Source organism: Triticum urartu, chromosome 5A, assembly GCF_056163025.1.
Source record: "Triticum urartu cultivar PI428250 chromosome 5A, HENAU_Tu73, whole genome shotgun sequence".
Classification (NCBI taxonomy): Eukaryota; Viridiplantae; Streptophyta; class Magnoliopsida; order Poales; family Poaceae; genus Triticum; species Triticum urartu.
The window spans coordinates 666,029,813-666,053,700 of NC_141877.1; the positions used below are offsets into that span (position 1 = coordinate 666,029,813).

The 23,888-nt window shown below is 47.2% G+C and overlaps 1 protein-coding gene and 1 long non-coding RNA gene across 2 annotated transcripts in view; both read left to right on the plus strand.

Annotated features, from left to right (window-relative positions):
* The window catches only part of LOC147973888 (uncharacterized), a 274,448-nt gene that overhangs the window by 75,947 nt on the left and 174,613 nt on the right, over positions 1–23,888 (plus strand). The window lies entirely within an intron of this gene.
* LOC125506455 (CASP-like protein 5B3) lies at positions 9,294–11,864 on the plus strand. Its single transcript, XM_048671266.2, has 3 exons — positions 9,294–9,656; positions 10,831–10,963; positions 11,303–11,864. Exons 1-3 carry the CDS (start codon positions 9,526–9,528, stop codon positions 11,504–11,506), a joined length of 468 nt encoding a protein of 155 aa, XP_048527223.2. The 5' UTR covers positions 9,294–9,525; the 3' UTR covers positions 11,507–11,864.

Genomic DNA, 23,888 nt, shown 5'->3' on the forward strand with positions numbered 1-23,888 from the left:
CTCATAGGGTTCGATTATGACGTCCGGACACACCATTACCCTGTGGTGTTCCAGGTGTCTTCAACTGTGAAACAATTCCACAATGTCTTAAGTGATTGCCAAACTCATAACTCAGAAAATCCCCTTTTGATCAGATCGTAGGAACATGATCTTATTGTTATGATGATTCTTAACTTCACTCTGAAATCGCTTGAACTTTTCAAACATTTCAGACTTGTGCTTCATTAAGTAGATATACCTATATCTACTCAAATCGTCAGTGAAGATGAGAAAATAGCGATATCCACCGCACGCTCCAATTCTCATTGGATCACACACATCTGCATGTATGATTTCCAACAAGTCACTTGCCCGTTTCATTGTACCTGAAAACGGGGTCTTAGTCATCCTGCCCATGAGGCATGGCTCGCATGTGTCAAGCGATTCAAAATCAAGTGACTCCAAACATCCATCGACATGGAGTTTCTTCATGCATCTTACGCCAATATGACTTAAGCGGCAGTGCCACGAGAAAGTGGTACTATCATTATTAACTCTACATCTTTTGGCGTGAACATGTGTATTACCACGACCGAGATTCAATGAACCATTCACATATGGTGCATGACCATGAAAGGTATCATTCATGTAAAACAGAATAACCATTATTCTCTAACTTAAATGAATGACCGTATTGCAATGAACATGATCTAATCCTATTCATGCTCAACGTAGACACCTGATAACATGTATCTAGGTTCAATACTAATCCCGAAGGCAGATGGAGCGTGCGATGGTGATCTCATCAACTTTGGAAATACACACATCGTCACCTTGCCCTTAGCCAGTCTCCGTTTAGTCCGTAGCTTTTGCTTCAAGTCACCAGTAATAGCAACTGAACCGGTATCCAATACCCAGGTGCTACCAGGAGTACTAGCGAGGTACACATTAATAACACGTATATACTTTGTTGAAGTTGCCAGCCTTCTTATCTACCATGCATTTGGGGTAATTCCGCTACCAGTGACCGTTCCCCTTACAATAGAAGCACTTAGTCTCGGGTTTGGGTTCAACCTTGGGTTCCTTCACTGGAGCGGCAACTGATTTTCCATCCATGAAGTTTCCCTTCTAGCCCTTGCCCTTCTTGAAACCAGTGGTCTTGTTAAACCATCAACACTTGATGCTCCTTCTTGATTTCTACCTTTTGCGGTCTTAAGCACCGCGAACAGCTCCGAGATCAACTCCATCCCTTGCATGTCATAGTTCATCACGAAGATCTAGTAGCTTAGTGATAGTAGCTAGAGAACTCTATTGATCACTATCTTATCTGGAAGTTTAACTCCCACTTGATTTAAGTGATTATAGCACTCAGACATTCTGAGCACATGCTCACTAGCTGAGCTATTCTCCTCCATCTTGTTGGCAAAAGAACTTGTCAGAGGTCTCACACCTCTCAACACGGGCATGAGCCTGAAATCCCAATTTCAGCTCTTGGAACATCTCATATGTTCTATGGCGTTCAAGACGTCATTGGAATCCTGATTCTAAGCCGTAAAGTATGGTTCACTAAACTATCAAGTAGTCATCAGGATATGTCTGTTAGGTGTTCACAACATCCACAGACGATGTTGTAGGGGTTTGCATATCGAGCGGTGCATCAAAGACGTAAGCCTTCTGTGTAGCAGTGAGGACACTCCTCGGACTACGGACCTAGTCCGCATCATTGCTTACAATATCTTTCAACTTGATCTTTCTCTAGGAACGTATTGAAACAGGGAGCTACAACGTGAGCTATTTATCTACAACTTATTTGCGAAGACAATTCAGACTATGTTCATGATAATTGAGTTCATCTAATGAACTCCCACTCAGATAGACATCCCTCTAGTCATCTAAGTGAAACATGATCCGAGTCAACTAGGTCGTGTCTGATCATCACGTGAGACGGACTAGTCAACATCGGTGAACATCTTCATGTTGATCGTATCTTCTATACGACTCATGCTCGACCTTTCGGTCTTCCGTGTTCCGAGGCCATGTCTGTACATGCTAGGCTCGTCAAGTCAACCTAAGTGTTTTTGCTGTGTAAATCTGGCTTACACCCGTTGTATTCGAACGTTAGAATCTATCACACCCGATCATCACGTGGTGCTTCGAAACGACGAACCTTCGCAACGGTGCACAGTTAGGGGGAACACTTTTCTTGAAATTTTAGTGAGGGATCATCTTATTTAAGCTACCGTCATTCTAAGCAAATAAGATGTAAAACATGATAAACATCACATGCAATCAAATAGTGACATGATATGGCCAATATCATTTTGCTCCTTTTGATCTCCATCTTCGGGGCTCAATGATCATCGTTGTCACCGGCATGACACCATGATCTCCATCATCATGATCTCCATCATCGTGTCTTCTTGAAGTTGTCTCGTCATCTTTTACTTCTACTACTATGGCTAACGCTTTAGCAATAAAGTAAAGTAATTACATGACGTTTATGTTGACACGCCGGTCATAAATAAATTAAGACAACTCCTATGGCTCCTGCCGGTTGTCATACTCATCGACATGCAAGTCGTGATCCCTATTACAAGAACATGATCAATCTCATACATCACATATATCATTCATCACATCCTTTTGGCCATATCACATCACAAAACACTTGCTGCAAAAACAAGTTAGACGTCCTCTAATTGTTGTTGCAAGTTTTTACGTGGCTGCTATAGGTTTCTAGCAAGAACGTTTCTTACCTACGCCAAAACCACAACGTGAATTGCCAATTTCTCTTTACCCTTCATAAGGACCCTATTCATCGAATCCGATCCGACTAAAGTGGGAGAGACAGACACCCGCCAACCACCTTATGCAACTAGTGCATGTCAGTCGGTGGAACCGGTCTCACGTAAGCGTACGTGTAAGGTTGGTCCGGGCCGCTTCATCCCACGATGTCGCCGAATCAAGATAAGACTAGTAACGGCATGCAAATTGATAATGTCGACGCCCACAACTACTTTGTGTTCTACTCGTGCATAGTAACTACGCATAGACCTAGCTCATGATGCCACTATTGGGGAATGTAGCAGAAATTCAAAAAAAATTCTACGCATCACCAAGATCAATCTATGGAGTAATCTAGCAACGAGGGAAGGAGAGTGCATCTACATACCCTTGTAGATCGCTAAGCGGAAGCGTTCAAGTGAACGGGGTTGATGGAGTCATACTCGTCGTGATCCAAATCACCGATGATCCTAGTGCCCAACGGACGGCACCTCCGTGTTCAACACACGTACAGCCCGGTGACGTCTCCTACGCCTTGATCCAGCAAGGGGAGAAGGAGAGGTTGGGGAAGACTCCATCCAGCAGCAGCACGACGGCGTGGTGGTGGTGGAGGAGCGCGGGACTCCAGCAGGGCTTCGCCAAGCACTACGAGAGACGAGGAGGAAGAGGGGTAGGGTTGCGCCAACGGGGAGAGCAAATCACACGTGTTGGGCAGCCCCATACCTCACGTATATATAGGGGGAGGGGAGGGGCTGCGCCCCCACCTAGGGTTCCCTCCCTAGGGGTGGCGGCAGCCCCCAGATCCCATCTGGGAGGCGGCCAAGGGGGAGAGAGAGGGGGGCGCACCTAGGGTGGGCCTTAGGGCCCATCTACGCCTAGGGTTTGCCCCCTCTCCTCTTGAGGACGCCTTGGGCCTTGGTGGGAGGAGCCCCAGCCCACATAGGGGCTGGTCCCTTCCCACTTATGGCCCACGCAAGCCTCCGGGGCTGGTGGCCCCTCCCGGTGGACCCCCAGACCCCTCCGGTGGTCCCGGTACACTATCGGTGATGCCCGGAACACTTCCGGTGGCCAAAACCATACTTCCTATATATCAATCTTTACCTCCAAACCATTCCGGAACTCCTCATGACATCCGTGATCTCATCCGGGACTCCGAACAACATTCGGTAACGGCGTACATACTTTCCCTATAACCCTAGCGTCATCGAACCTTAAGTGTGTAGACCCTACAGGTTCGGGAACCATGCAGACATGACCGAGACAACTCTCCGGCCAATAACCAACAGCGGGATCTGGATACCCATGTTGGCTCACACATGTTCCACGATGATCTCATCGGATGAACCACGATGTCAAGGATTCAATCAATCCCATATACAATTCCCTTTGTCTATCGGTACGATACTTGCCCGAGATTCGATTGTCGGTATCCCGATACCTTGTTCAATCTCGTTACCGGCAAGTCTCTTTACTCGTTCCGTAACACATCATCCCTTGATCAACTCATTGATCACATTGTGCACATTATGATGATGTCCTACCGAGTGGGCCCAGAGACACCTCTCCGTTTACACGGAGTGACATATCCCAGTATCGATTCGTGCCAACCCAACAGACACTTTCGGAGATACCTGTAGTGTACCTTTATAGCCACCCAGTTACGTTGTGACGTTTGGCACACCCAAAGCACTCCTACGGTATCCGGGAGTTGCACAATCTCATGGTCTAAGGAAATGACACTTGAAATTAGAAAAGCTTTAGCATACGAACTACACGATCTTTGTGCTAGGCTTAGGATTGGGTCTTGTCCATCATATCATTCTCCTAATGATGTGATCCCGTTATCAACGACATCCAATGTCCATGGTCAGGAAATCGTAACCATCTATTGATCAACGAGCTAGTCAACTAGAGGCTTACTAGGGACATGGTGTTGTCTATGTATCCACACATGTATCTGAGTTTCCTATCAATACATTTCTAGCATGGATAATAAACGATTATCATGAACAATGAAATATAATAATAATAACTAATTTATTATTGCCTCTAGGGCATATTTCCAACAGTTGTTATGCAGTCTGACCGATAAAGATCTTCGTAGAATATGTAGGAGCCAATATGAGCATCCAGGTTCCGCTATTGGTTATTGACCGGAGACGTGTCTCGGTCATGTCTACATTGTTCTCGAACCCGTAGGGTCCGCACGCTTAACGTTACGATGACAGTTTCATTATGAGTTTATATATTTTGATGTACCGAAGGTTGTTCGGAGTCCTGGATGTGATCACGGACTTGACGAGGAGTCTCGAAATGGTCGAGACATAAAGATCGATATATTGGACGACTATATTTGGACACCGGAAAGGTTTCGGGTGAGATTGGGACAATACCGGATCACCGGGAGGTTATCGGAACCCCCCGGTAGGTATATGGGCCTTATTGGGCCTTAGTGGAAAGGAGGGGAAAGGAGCAAGGGAGGGGGCACCCCCCCCAAGCCCAATCCGAATTGGGAAGGGGGCCGCCCCCCCCCCCCTTTCCTTCCTCCCTCCTTCCTCTTCCTTCCCTCTCCTACTCCTAATAGGAAAAAGGGGAGTCCTACTCCCGGTGGGAGTTGGACTCCCCCCCTTGGGCGCGCCATCCTCCTTGGCCGGCCCCCTCCTCCACTACTTTATATACGGGGGCAGGGGGCACCCCAGAGACACAACAATTGATCATTGATCTCTTAGCCGTGTGAGGTGCCCCCCTCCACCATAATCCTCGATAATATTGTAGCGGTGCTGAGGCGAAGCCCTGGGATGGTAGAACATCAAGATCGTCACCATGTCGTTGTGCTGACGGAACTCATCCCCGACACTTTGCTAGATCGGAGTCCAGGGATCGTCATCGAGCTGAACGTGTGCAATAACTCGGAGGTGCCGTAGTTTCAGTGCTTGATCGGTCGGGCCGTGAAGACGTACGACTACATCAACCGCGTTGTTATAACGCTTCCGCTTCTGGTCTACGAGGGTACGTAGACAACACTCTCCCCTCCCGTTGATGTGCATCACCATGATCTTGCGTGTGCGTAGGAATTTTTTTGAAATTACTATGTTCCCCAACAGTAACATAGCCAAACAACGTTTTGCTAGGACAAGGTGGGTTAGTGTTTGGCTTAGCAATATGGGAGGCATGATAAGCAAGTGGTAGGTATCGCAGCATAGGCATAGCAAAAGAGCAAGCATCTAGCAAGCAAAGATAGAAGTGATTTCGAGGGTATGGTCATCTTGCCTGCGATCCCGCAAGGAAGAAGAACGAGTCCATGAAGAAGACAAACGGATGAAGTCGAACGGATCCTCACAAACGTGACGTTATCGGAACTAACCCGAAGAGGAAACACCGGAAAGAAGCAAACAACATACTAAACAACCATCACATAAGCATGGCATAATGCGCAAACAAGTATGATGCATGTCCGGTTTAAATATGCATGGCATGGCAAAGTGCAACAAACAACACTACAAATTAAGTGGAGCTCAATATACAACGAGTTGCATATTGACGGAACACCACATCAATTATTTAGTTCACTCCCGGTTATGTACCGAACCAAATTAAATGTTCTTAACATGTCAAGGGGTGAGGCAAAAGAAAACTACCTATCTAGGCAAGTTTAAATGAGGCCGGAACAACAAACAACAAGTCCGGAAAATCCTCATGTGCGTATTTATGGATTTGGTACTATTCTGCCCTAAACACAATTTTAGAGTTATTAAACATGCAAATTGAGGCCACCATGTTAAACTAGGCATTTTTCCACCCCATTACATATAAAGTTTATTAAAAACCGAGCTACGGTTATTAAGTTATGAATTAAAGCATTTTAACATGGCATAGGAGCAAAATTAACCAAACAGCATTTTAAGCATTTTAAACATGGATGAAAGTGGCATATTATTAAACTAGACAAAATTTTAAGCAACTTTCATATATAAAACATTTCAATCCGATGCACGGTTGTGGAATTATTAAATGCATGATCAACAAGGGCTTTTCTGTAAAACTGGACGGCTCTGGATAAAAAGATAAATCGCTGATCTGAAAGAAAAAAATATACACTGGGCCGAATCTAGTGCACTGCTGGGCTGAACAGAGAGGAGGGGCTGAGGGAGCTGCTCCTAGCGGGCCTTGGGCCGGGGAAGCAGGCCAGCAGGAGCGGCCCGACGGGGGATGGAGCTGGGCCTCTCCAGATCGAGGCGAGGCGCTGGCGGATCGGGGCTGGACGAGGCCGCTGCAGAGGGTCAACGCAGCGAGCAGAGGCGTTATCCTCCTCTTCTCGACAGGAAGACGAGCAGCGGCGGCGTGGGACTTGGCGGCCAGGAACGGGACAAGGCAGCAGGGCACGCCGGCGCTGAGGACTCCGGCGAGTGGCAGGATGGGGAGAGGTCAACGCGGGAGCTCGGTGCCGTTCGGATCCAAGCGCGAGAGGTCTTCGGGTCCTGTTTCCTGCCGGATCGAAGAGGAGGCAGCGGGGTGGCGGTCATGGCGCCTACGCGGGCGATGGCGAGGAGCTTCGAAACGACGAAGAGGCTGCGGGGCACCATGAGGACGGGCGCGGGGACCTTGGGACCCGGCGTCCGTGGCGGAGGAGTTCCAAGGGCGGCGGCGGCGTTCGGTTCCTGAGAGAGAGAGGTGAGAGGATGGAGTAGAGTCAGGGAAGGAGAAGGAAAAGAGCAGGGGAGGAGCGGCGACGGGGTCGGCCTGTGGGTCACTGGTGGCGCGCTCGGGCTCAAATGCGACGAGGAGGAGGCAGGGAGCAGGGGGCTCTGGTTGGTGTGGTGGTGAAAGCGAGGAGGGGCTTTTGAATTGGGGAGGAACCCGAGGAGGAAGAGACAGGATGAGTGGCGGCGGCTCAATGGGACAAGGCTCCTAAATTTTAGGGTTTGGTCTAGGGGTTGGACTATATATAGCAATTAGATTTTTGGGTAGCGGCTAATCCGTCCCTCCGATCATAATCGCACGATCGCGAATAAAATAGTTAGGGAGTCCAAATAAGAAAACGGAGATATTTTGTATATGTTTGGGGATGATCCGGACACAACGGTGGCGATAGTCCGGGTCGGGTTCGGGACAACTTTCGGACGCGCGCGAGGAGGGCCGCGGGCTGACGAGAGAGGTTAGGTTGGGTCTGGAGGATTGTGAAGAGCGGGTTGGTCTGAGAGAAGAGGGGAGAGATGCAGCCCGGCACGGTTTCCTGAGACCGAAAACGTCCGACGTTAGACCGGCTATACTGCCGCTATAGTTATCCGTTGGGGCATCAAACGATCTCCGAATGCGATGAAACTTGACAGGCGGTCTATCTACACTATAATAAGACCACACGTCAACTCTCATCCCATTCCGAGAATATTTTCCGGCCACTTATAAAATACTATTTCGGACATGCCGCGGGCGTGTGCAAATGTGGTTGGGCTCAGAACGGACAACGGAGAGAACTCGGAGAACCCGGACGAATGCAAGTTTTAAAACATGATGATGCAATGCACATGATGACATGATAAGATGCAACACGCAAGCAAATGACATGACAACGTCAGCGAATAACTGGAAGACACCTGGCACATCGGTCTCGGGGCGTTACAGAGAGGGGAAAAGAGAAACAAGGGAGAAAGGAAGGAGATGGAGGGCGCATCGGTGCTGGTCACCGGTGGCGAGGTGCTCCGTCGCGGTGGCATGGAGGCGAGGGGGAAGACGGGCGAGCTCCTGGACGCCAGCGACGCGAGGAGGCGGACTCGTTGGGCGCCATGGAGAAGGAGATGTGCTTGGGCAGGAGCACCATGGGAGATCCTATGAAGAAAGGGTGGTGGGGGGAGGGGGATGGGAGACTGAGGGAGAGAGGAGGGATCCGGCCGAGGATATGGGGACTTCACCTACCTCGTACTTAGGAGTAGCGAGGGGTAAAAACCCACGCTACTAGTAAGTAGCAGTAGTGAAAGGTATAAACCCGCGCTACTAGTAAGCATCTACCTATAAGCTTTTCTCTAATAGTGTCGCCACGGGCAACATCACCTTCGCCGGGCGGCGTGGCCAGCGGTGTACCTGGCCATGGCCTACATGGACCAGTTCGAACATGACGGAGCCTACGACGGAGCTCGTCCAGTGCGGCCGCCGGAACGGCGACCAGTGCGGCCGCGGAGGTGGCGTAGGCTGACAGCACGACTGGGGCAGGGGGCGATGGCGGGGAGCTCATGGGAGGCCCGACAACTGAGCGCAGGAGTAGCAGGGAGAGGCGAGAGGTGTGTGAGATTTTTACTTCGTGCCAGAGCGGTTGAGTAAAACTAAGGAAGGGATAAGGGTCAGAGTATAAATTTTACTTTTTTACGGTGGATTATGGATCTGTTAGGTGCGCGTTAGAGGAGTAACACCAATTTTTTACTCCTTTAGCGCTGGATAGGGATTCCGTTAGAAATGCCGTTGTGTTAATGTATCGATGCAGGGCTCACATGGCTCTACTCCACCGTAGCCAAAACCGGCAAAGCACGATATTTCTTCAACATAGGTTCACCTCTCCCATCTCATCTCACACAAGCCAGTTGCAGGTAAGAGATCCTGCCCGGTTCCTGCTGATAGCCATCACCTTTCCCATCCCACGCGACACTTAGCAAGTGCTACAGCTACAGATTCTGCCCGGCCGGCTAGCCAGGACTCCTCTCCATCGATCGGTTTCTTCACCTCACACCTCTCCGCAGAGCAGAGCCGAGCCCAGGAAGAGGCAGGGGTTCGATGAAGCGCATAGTGGGGAGCCCAGGGACATGGAGCGGCATGGCGCTGCGTCTGTCGCAGTGCTTCTTCGCCGCCGCATCTTCCCTCGCCATGTGTTCCGCTTTCGGCTTCTCCAACTACAGCGCCTACTTGTAATTTCATTCTCCCGCAGATGCTTCCTCTGTTCTTTCTTCCCCCTTTGTGTGTTTTCTTGCAAATTCATTTTGGGTCTTTCAAGGTTTTGGTTAAGTTGCGTGAGTTCTTCTCTTTCTTTCAAGAGTAATTTTGGGGAGTTTCATACACAAAAGGCTAGATGGCATCCCCGTCGAATACTATACATTTTCCTTTAGCGTCATGACATGGATTGACTTCTTAACTATATCTGCTAATCAGTCCATCATGCATACACAAGTAGGAGGCCTCGTTTTGGTAAACGTATTTGTCCAGTCGGCCACCCACTTCATTAGGTGATTAGGTGATTTCCTAGTTCAAGTTCTAAGTACTAAATATATGGCCTCACCGGTACAAACGAAATGACACTTCATTAGGTGATTTCCTAATTCAAGTTCGAAGAGTGTTTATGTAGTAGTAGAGTTCGTTCCATTACAAATTTCATACCTGTTTGCAGCACTAGAAACTCGACATTGTACATATTTATATTCAGTCGTCGATAGTCTGGAGAGTTTACATGAACTTAAGTGTTCTTTTCCCTAACAAGAGTATCCTCTACTAATGTTTTCTGTGAATGACTAGATACAGTACTTGTCTAATATGTGCGCTGCAGCATTTTAGTTTTCCAGTGAATCCTGATTGTCAGTGTCAAATCTCTTGTTGCCGTCCAATATTCAAGTTGAATATTCCCAAAGATTATATGTCACACAGCCCAACTTCTAGGCATGTGCACTTGTTGAGAACTTACACAAGTTAGGAAACATGCAGGTTAGGCTATCCTACCAATTGACCTGTCCCTAGAATCTTTCCGAGTTAACATTCACTTGGCACGATCTAGTCAGGGACCAGTCTGTATCATCCAAAACTCACAACGAAGCCTCGTGTTTCATTCAATACCTACTCCCATGGTAAAAGAATTTATGAGGATTGTGCAAGTTAGGTTCTGTGTCAGCATGTGACATGTCTTGACTGTTGTACGAGTGTGCCGGTGTGCGCCAATGATGTATCTTTTTCATATCAAGTTCATATCATTGTGACTATGAACTGCATAAAGTCTTAAATGTCTTGATTACTCCCACAATTGCTTGGGCAGGAGGTTAAGTTTGTTTTGTTGATATCAACTAACGAGTATATTATGGTCTCTCTTTATTTCAGCTACATGAATCTAGTGTTGATCCTGCAGCTTTTGTGGAGTTTGTACTTGGCTTGTCAGGATATATTTTCTCTGAGGAATAACAGGGATCTTCATGCCCCGGATTTTATATTGTTCTTTGTTATCATTGATTGGGTAAGTCGTGCACTTTATCACTTCTATTGTCCATGCAGCTATGCCTGAATTATCTGAAGGCATGCACTGAAACAACTGAACCCAGTTTTTTTATCAATGCCAATTAGTTCTTACGAAAAATGAAATTCAGGAAAACCGCACCCAGATTTTTTTCGTTTTGCCTTCCTTTATGAGAATATAAGACAGCCTTAAAGAGACTCTTTATCACAGGTGCTCGATCAAACTTTGCCAAAAAATTGTCCATTTGAGCAAGACATTTTAACAACTGTTATGCTTTGCATTACCTTTTGGTTGACCAGTGGTATGTCAGTGATCACATCAATTGTGAACGCATTGCAGGTCCTGGCGATTCTCATGTTCTCGGGATTCTGTGCCTCTGCCAGCGTGACGATTTTCTTCATGAAGGATATGAACTTCTGCGCGGAATACTCGCGGCTGGACTGCATTCAGTTCACGCTTTCGGTCACCCTGGCGTTCTTTACATGGTTGTTGCAAGCTGCGTCTTCTTTCTCCGGGTTCTGGCTGCTGGTTTCGTTCTTCTAGTCATCTCTCTCACATGCGCGCTCATAAGCACCGTCACATTGTGCTAACTATCGGTCAGGAGGGTAAATCAGTTGCAATGTGCTCGGGCACGCAACATTCGTCACTTGTTAGTACATAGATTGTCTGTTTGATAGCTTATATGTAGTTCAGGTGAGGTGGAACAGTTACTATTTAGATGATGCGGGACCATGCATTAATAGGAAGAGTAATATATGGGGATAAGTCGCGATCGACCGTACCTGGAAAATTGCTCTGGTTACTGATCCTGTGACTTGTGACGGGACTGCGCCATGGATTTTATATCTCCTCAACTACAACAAAATGTATTAAACACATTTTCAGAAGGAATTTCAGTTTAGTCCTTGCTCTGCTCTGTTGTTTCAACCTGGATAGGCTAACAGCAAGCCACACATAACAAGACAGCGGCAATGCATTCATATCGAAGTTCATGATTCAGGATTTTCTTGAGATTCTCAAGAAAAGTATTATGCGTGAGCCGAACCTTGGCTCGACCGCTGTGTCATCTTACGGCACATATTTCCGCTACGTAGAAAATGTGCCAAGTGCAAAATATTAATGTCGGTCAGGCAAAAATTCATTCCCGTGGACAAAAAAGATGCGCCCACACATCCAGAAACAACCGTCGGGCCACGACGATACGTAGAATCACCTCAGAAGCAAGCTGATCTTCTTCAATCTTCACGAATCTTCACCTGGAAAGGCATCCACTTCGGCCGGCTTGCACATCTTCGGATCTCCAAGACAAAAGTGTATGACTCTGCAGTTACTATCTGATGTAGTGGTTTAAACCTCTGTTTTTTTTCCTTTTGCTGTGTCTACCTGCATGATTTGTTGCTCTAGCCCTGTGTGGCATTCATGGCGGCAGTTCTTTGCATCCTTAGTCTGTAATCACTTTATTTTGTTCTGCTGTCATGTCGGAAAAATGGTGGTTTCTTTAACATAAAGAGGAAGCTCATTGTTTCAGAAACAGAACGCATCCAGACACATAGCGTCAGCAAAAGCTGGGAGATTGGATCCCAAAGAAAAACGGTATCTTCATAAGAAAATGCTCGGAGAAATGAAAAACTGTCGTGATATTTCCCATCAAGAAAATCAAATCTGCTCAATTAAGTCCATAGAAAGAGTAAATATGTTATAACTGTTAACTGAGCACATGAATAAAATAAACAGGTATGGCGAAACCATTATCCATCATCGAGCAACAATATTTTTGGCCAAGTATCTTAATCTTAAGACAAACATAACCATTTGTTTTCCACTCAGCAACCATAGAATAAGTCATTCATCAGGCAATTGAGACTTATGAGCTCTTCCGTGATGCCTTACCCATGAATGCAAGCTCTGCTCAAAATTTTCATGAGAAGTGTTAACTAACGAAAGTAATAGCAAATGTCTTGCCAAATAATTTGCTAAAGCACGATAAGTACACATACCTGGGGCCATGTAACCAACTGTCCTTCGCATACTCACTGAGACCATGGAGTTTTCATCGCCTAGAAGTAACTTTGCAATGCCAAAGTCGGCAACATGCACTGTCATGTCCTCATCGAAGAGCACATTGCTAGGCTTCAGGTCACAGTGTAGAACAACTTCACAGTGATGGTGGTGCAGGTATTCCATCGCTCAGACACGCCAAGCATAATGTATAATCTCTTGATGAACCCTAGTGGCTCCTTATTTTTAGTGTGCAGGTGTGCCTCCAAGCTACCATTGGGCATGTACTGAAGCAGCAATGCTCTGAAATCCAAGTTGGAACAAGTATTCAATATCCGTATCAAGTTACCGAAAAAGGCTTTCGCCCCGCTTTATAAATAAAGCAAACCACCAATCACAAAGTTAACAAAGTCTCACGAACACACCACACACACGCACCCAAGGCCATCGCTGGCACGGTCCAACACAACGATCAACACACAGACAAAAAGACCCAAGTTCCGCTGTGGGCACAGCACAACAAGCCCAGCAAAGCACAAAGCTAGACAACAAAATAATGGCGAGGCGGTGGCGATGGCGGAGTAGACGACGATCTAGTCTAGCTCGGGGGGGGGGGGGGGGGAGCGGAGGAGCCATGCGGAGAGCCATCGCGCGAAGCTAGGTGATGATGGAGGTGATGGCGTCTCTCTCCCTGGGGCGGCTAAGCGGCCCCCAAAGCTGCAAGTAACCAGACCATTTGAACAAAGCGTCAGTAGCACGACGAAGAGGGATGCGCTGAATCACAACCTTATTCCTAACAGTCCACAGCGTCCAGGCTAGTACCCCAATGGTCAACCACCTAATGCGGCGCACCGCGGGTGGAATTGCCTAGAGTTCAGCGAAGAGGGTGGGGAAGTTGTTGTGATCCCAGCTACCACCCACTAACTCGCGGAAACAGCTCCATAAGAACTGCGCGGACACGCAGGTGAAGAATATATGATTTGAATCATCTTCCGTCCCACAGAGCGGGCAACGTCCATCACCCGGACCATTACGCTTCAGGACCTCGACGCCAGACGAGAGGCGGCCGCGGATCCATTGCCACAGGAAAATCCTAATTTTCAGGGGAAGGCGAATCTCCCAGATGAGGGTGAGTGCTTCATGGCCAGGCGAGGGGGCAATGGCCTGGTACAGGGACTTGGTGGAGAATTGTCCAGACGGCTCTAGACGCCATCTGGAAGTATCATCCTCGGAGGTAAGATCAGGTGCGTGCAATGCAATGCAGTCAAGCATCTCCTGCCAATCGGCCGTTTCAGCCAGACCAAAGGGCCGCCGGAACGCGGGCTGCCCTAAGTCAATAAGGGCTGCCGCGACTGATATGTGAGGGGCCACCGCAATGTTGAATAGGCCTGGAAAGCGGGCCGCAAGGGGAAGGTCGCCAGACCATCTATCGAACCAGAACAAGGTCGCGGTGCCTGATCCGACCTCAATCGAGGTCCCGATTCGGAGGACAGGGAGGAGCTGGATGACGGATTGCTAGAACTGAGACCCCCTAGATCGCTGGCAGAATGCAAGAGGCTGGCCTCCGAGGTATTTCTGCTGAATGATGCGAAGCCACAGGCCACCATCACCGTTGGCAATCCGCCAAAGCCACCGAGTCAGGAGGGCGATGTTCATGCGCTTGGAAGACATGATCCCGAGGCCACCCTGGTCGTGAGGCTTGCAGATTTCAGACCACCTAACCATGTGGTACTTCTGCTTGTCTCCCTCACCGGCCCAAAAGAAACGGCCCTGAACAATGGCGATCTCGTGATGAAGCGTCTCCGGAAGGCTATAGAAGCTCATGATGAACAAGAGCAGGCTAGCGAGGGATGAGTTGATTAGCACCGTATGGGCAGCTTTGGATAGCCACCGGCCTTGCCAAGGCTCGATCCGGTGCTGAAGCTTCCCCACCGTGGGGCGCAGTCAGCCACTGTGAGCCTAGAATCACTAATGGGTATCCCCAGATAGGTCGTGGGAAAGCTCCCAAGCTGGCAGTTAAGCCGATCCGCTATACTCTGGCGTTCGTCTTGGGAGTATCCTAAGACCATCACCTCGCTCTTGTCGAAGTTGATCTTGAGGCCAGACATCTGTTGGAAGCACAGCAGAAGGAACTTGAGGTTTGAGATATCACTCTCCGAGCCTTCCACCATGATGATGGTGTCATCCGCATACTGGAGAAGGGAGATCCCGTGCTCCCCAACCAGATGCAGGACTATCCCCTTAATGTGGCCAGCCGCCTTGGCCTTATCCAAGATGGCGGCCAAGGCGTCAACCACCATGTTGAACAGGAACGGGGAGAAAGGGTCGCCCTGTCGCACCCCACAAAAGGTGGGGAATAAGGGGCCGATTTCCCCATTAATGTTCACCGCAGTCCGGCCTAAGGAAACCATCTGCATCACCCTAGTCACCCACCGATCATCGAAGCCCTTTCGAAGAAGACATTCACGAAGGAAAGCCCAACTCACCATGTCATATGCCTTGTGGAAGTCAAGTTTCAGGAAGACAACCTTGAGGTGTTTGGAGTGAACCTCATGGAGTGCTTCATGAAACAGCAGGACTCCGTCAAGGATATAACGGCCCTGGATGAAGGCTGACTGATTTGGGTGAGTGATCCGGTCGGCAAAAGGGGCCGCCCTAATGGCGTACCCCTTTGCGAGGATGCGAAAGATGACGTTAATCACCGTAATTGGACGGAATTGGCGGATCTCCGATGCCCCCTCTACTTTGGGGATGAGGGTGATTACCCCAAAGTTGAGTCGGGTGAGGTCGATGGACCCGACGAAGAACTCGTCAAAGAGTGCCATTACCTCCGGTTTGATCACCTCCCAGAAGGTCTGGAAGAACTTCACAGGAAGACCATCGGGGCCCGACGCCGAGGATGGGTTCATGCCCTTAATAGCCGCCCAGACTTCCGCCTCGGAAAACGGAGCCGTGAGGGCCTCGTTGTCCGCAGGCGAAACGCACCTATCGGCCGGCCAAATGTCTTGCGCCAGGGCAAGACCTCCCCGAGGGGAAGCAGAGAATAGGTCTCTGTAAAAGCCATCTACATGGGCCCGGATGTCCTCGGGACTCTAGAGGAGGTGTTCCCCATCCCACAAAAGGGGGATGGAGTTCCGGCGACGGCGGCCGTTCGCAATGGCCTGGAAGTAGGCGGTATTGGCGTCCCCTTTAAGGACCCAATTCTGAGTACCTCTCAGCCGCCAGTATGCCTCCTCGTCTGAGTAGATGACCGTGAGCTGGTCTTCCAAGTCATATCTAAGCATCCATTCATCAGCCGAGAGGCCAGCGGAGTCACACCCGAAGGTCTAGAGCCTGGATTTCCTGAAGGAGAGCTTTTTTACGCTCCCGGATGTCGCGGCCAACGTTTGCACCCCAACCCTTCATGAATTGTCGTGACCGCTTGGCACAGAAGTGCCAGTTGTCCACGGCCGAAAGGGATCGATGGGGGGCCTCACGTGCCTCGTGTTGGGGAACGTAGTAATTTCAAAAAAATTCCTACGCACACGCAAGATCATGGTGATGCACAGCAACGAGAGGGGAGAGTGTGATCTACGTACCCTTGTAGACCAACAGCGGAAGCGTTAGCACAACGCGGTTGATGTAGTCGTACGTCTTCACGGCCCGACCGATCAAGCACCGAAACTACGGCACCTCCGAGTTTTAGCACACGTTCAGCTCGATGACGATCCCCGGACTCCGATCCAGCAAAGTGTCGGGGAAGAGTTCCGTCAGCACGACGGCGTGGTAACGATCTTGATGTTCTACCATCGCAGGGCTTCGCCTAAGCACCGCCACAATATTATCGAGGATTATGGTGGAAGGGGACACCGCACACGGCTAAGTAAACGATCACGTGGATCAACTTGTGTGTCTAGGGGTGCCCCTTGCCCCCGTATATAAAGGAGCAAGGGGAGGAGGCCGGCCTGCCCTATAGGCGCGCCAAGGAGGAGTCCTCCTCCTAGTAGGAGTAGGACTCCTACTAGGAGGGGGAAGGAAGTGGGGAAGGAGAAGGAAAGGGCCCCCCCCCTCTCCTAGTCCAATTCGGACCAGGGGGGAGGAGGCGCGCGGCCCACCCAGGCTGCCCTTCTCTTTCTCCACTAAGGCCCATATGGCCCATTACTTCTCCCGGGGGGTTCCGGTAACCCTCCGGTACTCTGGTTTTCTCCGAAATCACCGGGAACACTTCCGGTGTCCGAATATAGCCTTCCAATATATCAATCTTTATGTCTCGACCATTTCGAGACTCCTCGTTATGTCCGTGATCATATTCGGGACTCCGAACTAACTTCGGTACATCAAAACTCATAAACTCATAATATAACTGTCATCGGAACCTTAAGCGTGCGGACCCTACGGGTTCGAGAACAATGTAGACATGACCGAGACATGTCTCTGGTCAATAACCAATAGCGGAACCTGGATGCTCATATTGGCTCCTACATATTCTACGAAGATCTTTATCGGTCAGACCGCATAACAACATACGTTGTTCCCTTTGTCATCGGTATGTTACTTGCCCGAGATTCGATCGTTGGTATCTCAATACCTAGTTCAATCTCGTTACCGGCAAGTCTCTTTACTCGTTTTGTAATACATCATCTCGCAACTAACTCATTAGTTGCAATGCTTGCAAGGCTTATGTGATGTGCATTACCGAGAGGGCCCAGAGATACCTCTCCGACAATCAGAGTGACAAATCCTAATCTCGAAATATGCCAACCCAACATTTACCTTTGGAGACACCTGTAGAGCTCCTTTATAATCACCCAGTTACGTTGTGACGTTTGGTAGCACACAAAGTGTTCCTCCGGCAAACGGGAGTTGCATAATCTCATAGTCATAGGAACATGTATAAGTTATGAAGAAAGCAATAGCAACATACTAAACGATCGGGTGCTAAGCTAATGGAATGGGTCATGTCAATCACATAATTCTCCTAATAATGTGATCCCGTTAATCAAATGACAACACATGTCTATGGTTAGGAAACATAACCATCTTTGATTAATGAGCTAGTCAAGTAGAGGCATACTAGTGACGTTTGGTTTGTCTATGTATTCACACAAGTATTATGTTCCCGGATAATACAATTCTAGCATGAATAATAAACATTTATCATGATATAAGGAAATAAAATAATAACATTATTATTGCCTCTAGGGCATATTTCCTTCAGTCTCCCACTTGCACTAGAGTCAATAATCTAGATTACACAGTAATGATTCTAACACCCATGGAGCTTTGGTGCTGATCATGTTTTGCTCGTGGAAGAGGCTTAGTCAACGGGTCTGCAACATTCAGATCCGTATGTCTCTTGCAAATCTCTATGTCTCCCACCTGGACTAGATCCCGGATGGAATTGAAGCGTCTCTTGATGTGCTTGGTTCTCTTGTGAAATCTGGATTCCTTTGCCAGGGCAATTGCACCAGTATTGTCACAAAAGATTTTCATTGGACCCGATGCACTAGGTATGACACCTAGATCGGATATGAACTCCTTCATCCAGACTCCTTCGTTTGCAGCTTCTGAGGCAGCTATGTACTCTGCTTCACATATAGATCCCGCCACAACGCTTTGTTTAGAACTGCACCAACTGACAGCTCCACCGTTTAATGTAAACACGTATCCGGTTTGCGATTTAGAATCTCCGGATCAGTGTCAAAGCTTGCATCAACGTAACCATTTACTATGAGCTCTTTTTCACCTCCATATATGAGAAACATATCCTTAGTCCTTTTCAGGTATTTCAGGATGTTCTTGATCGCTGTCCAGTGATCCACTCCTGGATTACTTTGGTACCTCCCTGCTAGACTTATAGCAAGACACACATCAGGTCTGGTACACAGCATTGCATACATGATAGAGCCTATGGCTGAAGCATAGGGAACATCTTTCATTTTCTCTCTATCTTCTCAATTGGTCGGGCATTGAGTCTTACTCAATTTCACACCTTGTAACACAGGCAAGAATCCTTTCTTTTCTTGATCCATTTTAAACTTCTTCAAAATTTTGTCAAGGTATGTGCTTTGTGAAAGTCCAATTAAGCGTCTTGATCTATCTCTATAGATCTTAATGCCCAATATGTAAGCAGCTTCACCGAGGTCTTTCATTGAAAAACTCTTATTCAAGTATCCCTTTATGCTATTCAGAAATTCTATATCATTTCCGATTAGTAATATGTCATCTACATATAATATCAGAAATGCTACAGAGCTCCCACTCACTTTCTTGTAAATACAGGCTTCTCCAAAAGTCTGTACAAAACCAAATGCTTTGATCACACTATCAAAGCGTTTATTCCAACTCCGAGAAGCTTGCACCAGTCCATAAATGGATCGCTGGAGCTTGCATACTTTGTTAGCTCCCTTTGGATCGACAAAACCTTCCGGTTGTATCATATACAACTCTTCTTCCAGAAATCCATTCAGGATGCAGTTTTGACATCCATCTGCCAAATTTCATAATTATAAAATGCGGCAATTGCTAACATGATTCGGACAGACTTAAGCATCGCTACGGGTGAGAAGGTCTCATCGTAGTCAATCCCTTGAACTTGTCACAAACCTTTTGCGACAAGTCGAGCTTTGTAGACAATAATAGTACCGTCAGCGTCAGCCTTCTTCTTGAAGATTCATTTATTCTCAATTGCTTGCCGATCATTGGGCAAGTCAACCAAAGTCCATACTTTGTTCTCATACATGGATCCCATCTCAGATTTCATGGCTTCAAGCCATTTTGCGGAATCTGGGCTCACCATCGCTTCTTCATAGTTCGTAGGTTCATCATGATCTAGTAGCATGACTTCCAGAACAGGATTACCGTACCACTCTGGTGCGGATCTTACTCTGGTTGATCTACGAGGTTCAGTAGTATCTTGTTCTGAAGTTTCATGATCATCATCATTAGCTTCCTCACTAATTGGTGTAGGTGTCACAGAAACTGGTTTCTGTGATGTACTACTTTCCAATAAGGGAGCAGGTACAGTTACCTCGTCAAGTTCTACTTTCCTCCCACTCACTTCTTTCGAGAGAAACTCCTTCTCTAGAAAGTTTCCGAATTAGGCAACAAAAGTCTTGCCTTCGGATCTGTGATAGAAGGTGTATCCAATAGTTTCCTTTGGATATCCTATGAAGACACATTTCTCCGATTTGGGTTCGAGCTTATCAGGTTGAAGCTTTTTCACATAAGCATCGCAGCCCCAAACTTTCAGAAATGACAACTTTGGTTTCTTGCTAAACCACAGTTCATAAGGCGTCGTCTCAACGGATTTTGATGGTGCCCTATTTAACGTGAATGCGGCTGTCTCTAGAGCATATCCCCAAAACGATAGCGGTAAATCAGTAAGAGACATCATAGATCGCACCATATCTAGTAAAGTACGATTACGACGTTCGGACACACCATTACGCTGTGGTGTTCCGGGTGGCGTGAGTTGCGAAACTATTCCGCATTGTTTCAAATGTACACCAAACTCGTAACTCAAATATTCTCCTCCACGATCAGATCGTAGGAATTTTATTTTCTCGTTACGATGATTTTCAACTTCACTCTGAAATTCTTTGAACTTTTCAAATGTTTCAGACTTATGTTTCATTAAGTATATATACCCATATCTGCTTAAGTCATCTGTGAAGGTGAGAAAATAACGATATCCGCCACGAGCCTCAACATTCATCAGACCACATACATCTGTATGTATGATTTCCAACAAATCTGTTGCTCTCTCCATAGTACCGGAGAACGGTGTTTTTGTCATCTTACCCATAAGGCACGGTTCGCAAGTACCAAGTGATTCATAATCAAGTGGTTCCAAAAGTCCATCAGTATGGAGTTTCTTCATGCGCTTTACACCGATATGACCCAAACGGCAGTGCCAAAAATAAGTTGCACTATCATTATCAACTCTGCATCTTTTGGCTTCAACATTATGAATATGTGTGTCACTACTATCGAGATTTAATAATAATAGACCACTCTATAAGGGTGCATGACCATAAAAGATATTACTCATAAAAATAGAACAACCATTATTCTCTGATTTAAATGAATAACCGTCTCGCATCAAACAAGATCCAGATATAATGTCCATGCTTAACGCTGGCACCAAATAACAATTATTTAGGTCTAATACTAATCCCGAAGGTAGATGTAGAGGTAGCGTGCCGACCGCGATCACATCGACTTTGGAACCATTTCCCACGCGCATCGTCACCTCGTCCTTAGCCAATCTTCGCTTAATCCGTTGTCCTTGTTTCGAGTTGCAAATGTTAGCAACAGAACTAGTATCAAATACCCAGGTGCTACTGCGAGCATTAGTAAGGTACACATCAATAACATGTATATCACATATACCTTTGTTCACCTTGCCATCCTTCTTATCCGCCAAATACTTGGGGCAGTTCCGCTTCCAGTGACCAGTCTGCTTGCAGTAGAAGCACTCAGTTTCAGGCTTAGGTCCAGGTTTGGGTTTCTTCTCTTGAGTAGCAACTTGCTTGCTGTTCTTTTTGAAGTTCCCCTTCTTCTTTCCTCTGCCCTTTTTCTTGAAACTAGTAGTCTTATTGACCATCAACACTTGATGCTCCTTCTTGATTTCTACCTCCGCAGCTTTCAGCATTGCGAAGAGCTCGGGAATAGTCTTATTCATCCCTTGCATATTATAGTTCATCACGAAGCTCTTGTAGCTTGGTGGCAGTGATTGGAGAATTCTGTCAATGACGCAATCATCTGGAAGATTAACTCCCAATTGAATCAAGTGATTATTATACCCAGACATTTTGAGTATATGCTCACTGACAGAACTGTTCTCCTCCATCTTGCAGTTATAGAACTTATTGGAGACTTCATATCTCTCAATCCGGGCATTTGCTTGAAATATTAACTTCAACTCCTGGAACATCTCATATGCTCCATGACGTTCAAAACGTCGTTGAAGTCCCGATTCTAAGCCGTAAAGCATGGCACACTGAACTATCGAGTAGTCATCAGCTTTGCTCTGCCAGACGTTCATAACATCTGGTGTTGCTCCAGCAGTAGGCCTGGCACCCAGCGGTGCTTCCAGGACGTAATTCTTCTGTGCAGCAATGAGGATAATACTCAAGTTACGGACCCAGTCTGTGTAATTGCTACCATCATCTTTCAACTTTGCTTTCTCAAGGAACGCATTAAAATTCAACGGAACAACAGCACGGGCCATCTATCTACAATCAAACATAAACAAGCAAGATACTATCAGGTACTAAGTTCATGATAAATTTAGGTTCAATTAATCATATTACTAAAGAATTTCCACTTAGATAGACATCCCTCTAATCCTCTAAGTGATTACGTGATCCAAATCAACTAAACCATGTCCGATCATCACGTGAGATGGAGTAGTTTCATAGGTGAACATCACTATGTTGATCATATCTACTATATGATTCACGCTCGACCTTTCGGTCTCCGTGTTCCGAGGCCATATCTGTATATGCTTGGCTCGTCAAGTATAACCTGAGTATTCCGCGTGTGCAACTGTTTTGCACCCGTTGTATTTGAACGTAGAGCCTATCACACCCGATCATCACGTGGTGTCTCAGCACGAAGAACTTTCGCAGCGGTGCATACTCAGGGAGAACACTTCTTGATAATTAGTGAGAGATCATCTTAAAATGCTACCGTCAATCAAAGCAAGATAAGATGCATAAAAGATAAACATCACATGCAATCAATATAAGTGATATGATATGGCCATCATCATCTTGTGCTTGTGATCTTCATCTTCGAAGCACCGTCGTGATCACCATCGTCACCGGCGCGACACCTTGATCACCATCGTAGCATCGTTGTCGTCTCGCCAATCTTATGCTTCCACGACTATCGCTGCCGCTTAGTGATAAAGTAAAGCATTACAGCGCAATTGCATTGCATACAATAAAGTGACAACCATATGGCTCCTGCTAGTTGCCGATAACTTGGTTACAAAACATGATCATCTCATACAATAAAATTTAGCATCATGTCTTGACCATATCACATCACAACATGCCTTGCAAAAACAAGTTAGACATCCTCTACTTTGTTGTTGCAAGTTTTACGTGGCTGCTACGTCTTAAGCAAGAACCAATCTTACCTACGCATCAAAACCACAACGATAGTTTGTCAAGTTGGTGCTGTTTTAACCTTCGCAAGGACCGGGCGTAGCCACACTCGGTTCAACTAAAGTTCGAGAAACTGACACCCTCTAGCCACCTTTGTGCAAAGCACGTCGGGAGAACCGGTCTCGCGTAAGCGTACGCGTAATGTCGGTCCGGACCGCTTCGTCCAACAATACCGCCGAACCAAAGTATGACATGCTGGTAAGCAGTATGACTTATATTGCCCACAACTCACTTGTGTTCTACTCATGCATATAACATCAACACATAAAACCTAGGCTCTGATACCACTGTTGGGGAACGTAGTAATTTCAAAAAAAATCCTACGCACACGCAAGATCATGGTGATGCATAGCAACGAGAGATGAGAGTGTGATCTACGTACCCTTGTAGGCCGACAGCGGAAGCGCTAGCACAACGCGGTTGATGTAGTCGTACGTCTTCACGGCCCGACCGATCAAGCACCGAAACTACGGCACCTCCGAGTTTTAGCACACGTTCAGCTCGATGACGATCCCCGGACTCCGATCCAGCAAAGTGTCGGGGAAGAGTTCCGTCAGCACGACGGTGTGGTAACGATCTTGATGTTCTACCGTCGCAGGGTTTCGCCTAAGCACCGCTACAATATTATCGAGGATTATGGTGGAAGGGGGCACCGCACACGGCTAAGAAAACGATCACGTGGATCAACTTGTGTGTCTAGGGGTGCCCCTTGCCCCCGTATATAAAGGAGCAAGGGGAGGAGGCCGGCCTTCCCTATAGGCGCGCCAAGG

Excerpts from the sequence above, each read along its gene's own strand:
- LOC125506455 (XM_048671266.2), top strand. The coding sequence starts at position 9,526 with ATGAAGCGCATAGTGGGGAGCCCAGGGACATGGAGCGGCATGGCGCTG. Across the intron at positions 9,657-10,830 it reads TCCAACTACAGCGCCTACTT|CTACATGAATCTAGTGTTGA; the intron begins GTAATTTCATTC and ends TCTTTATTTCAG. Across the intron at positions 10,964-11,302 it reads TCTTTGTTATCATTGATTGG|GTCCTGGCGATTCTCATGTT; the intron begins GTAAGTCGTGCA and ends AACGCATTGCAG.